The 1,328-nt window shown below is 41.9% G+C and overlaps 1 protein-coding gene across 1 annotated transcript; it reads right to left on the reverse strand.

Annotated features, from left to right (window-relative positions):
• Positions 1-124: 124 nt before the first annotated feature.
• LOC112080276 (coenzyme Q-binding protein COQ10 homolog, mitochondrial) lies at positions 125-1,321 on the reverse strand. Its single transcript, XM_024146010.2, has 2 exons — positions 1,086-1,321; positions 125-293 (listed from the first exon to the last, which is right to left on the reverse strand). Exons 1-2 carry the CDS (start codon positions 1,187-1,189, stop codon positions 140-142), a joined length of 258 nt encoding a protein of 85 aa, XP_024001778.2. The 5' UTR covers positions 1,190-1,321; the 3' UTR covers positions 125-139.
• Between the last annotated feature and the right edge of the window lie 7 nt (positions 1,322-1,328).

Raw genomic sequence — 1,328 nt, forward strand, 5'->3', positions numbered from 1 at the left:
CGGTCTATTTCAATCCAACCACATGTTAACTGAAGGGTTTTGAAGTTGAGAATTGGAAAGTGGGGCTTTAGAATCACCTCTGGTCAACAGGGGCTAACAAGACAGAGGGGCAGAGAGGAGTTGTGTGTGTGATGATGTCTCACCCTAGTGTGCGGCTCTCAGAGTACTCCATCCTGCGGGCAGTGATGGAGGCAGCCAGATTAATGAAGCTGCGGGAGGGTGTGGTCCGGAGGGGGGAGGACAGGGGAAGGGTGGCACGCCGTGCTGACAGGACCCCACAGCTGCCCAGGTGTCTGGGAGGAGGAGAAGAGAGAAAATGTGTTAATCTTTGGTAAAGTACACTGGTCTTATGCTCACATAGGTTTAACCACATGCTGTGGAGACTTTTTTGTTTGATAGTCAATGTTTCCAAACTCCAGAAGAAAATAACAGTTTTAAAGTATCATAACAAAGACGATCTACATTATTTTGTCCCAGTTTGGTGAAAATAGCTTGGTTGTGGGTTTAAATCCCAGACTTAATGAGATCAGATCAAGCCCTTGCAAAAGCTCTAGAACTTCCACTGTGTAGTAGGCCGATCTAAACTGGTTACTAAACTCAAAGACGAATTTGATGGATAAAGTAAGGCACCTGAGGGTTATGAACAGAGCACGTTGACAGACTTTTTGAGAAACAGACTTTTTCTAATTCTGAAGCCTAATGTACGCCAATATAGAACAAACCGTTATCAATCGCGACATGTGCATCTTGTCACTTCGCAATATAAACTTTCTCCAGTTGGAAAAATGTCATTTTTTCTTTATAATTCTTAACATGTTCAATTGTACTGCACTATATTCCAAATTTAATTGTAACCGGAAATCCAGCTTAATTTTCTCAACATCCTAGGCCTACATTTTATACAAACGTCTCATATTTAAAACAATTTTTATGTACATTTCTTTTTTACTGCCGTTGTATTCAACCATTGTAAAAAAAATAAAAATAAGCCACCGGCTACAGTTGGTGAATGATCAAAATAGCCTACACGCCGCCGGTTGTCGCAAACTTGCTGGAGGATCGCTTACCGGCATTTTTGCTCTTACCTGATATTTGCTCTGTTGGGATTTCCTCGTACAACTTTTGAAGAGTGTACTTCAGACATCTCAACCAGTGCCCGGAAAAGAAGAGGTGTGATTTTGTTGGCCATGCTCGATGTTTGTGGTAATGCAAATTCTCAAAATTTGAAGAGAAGCGTTAACTCCCTGCGTAGCCTGGCTTTGTAAGAGGTCTGCTATAAAATCATGTGGCACTCTGGTTGCATAAAATGGACCAATAATGTGTGTGGG

The sequence above is a fragment of the Salvelinus sp. IW2-2015 genome, unplaced genomic scaffold (genome assembly GCF_002910315.2).
Source record: "Salvelinus sp. IW2-2015 unplaced genomic scaffold, ASM291031v2 Un_scaffold14497, whole genome shotgun sequence".
In the NCBI taxonomy this organism is placed as follows: domain Eukaryota; kingdom Metazoa; phylum Chordata; class Actinopteri; order Salmoniformes; family Salmonidae; genus Salvelinus; species Salvelinus sp. IW2-2015.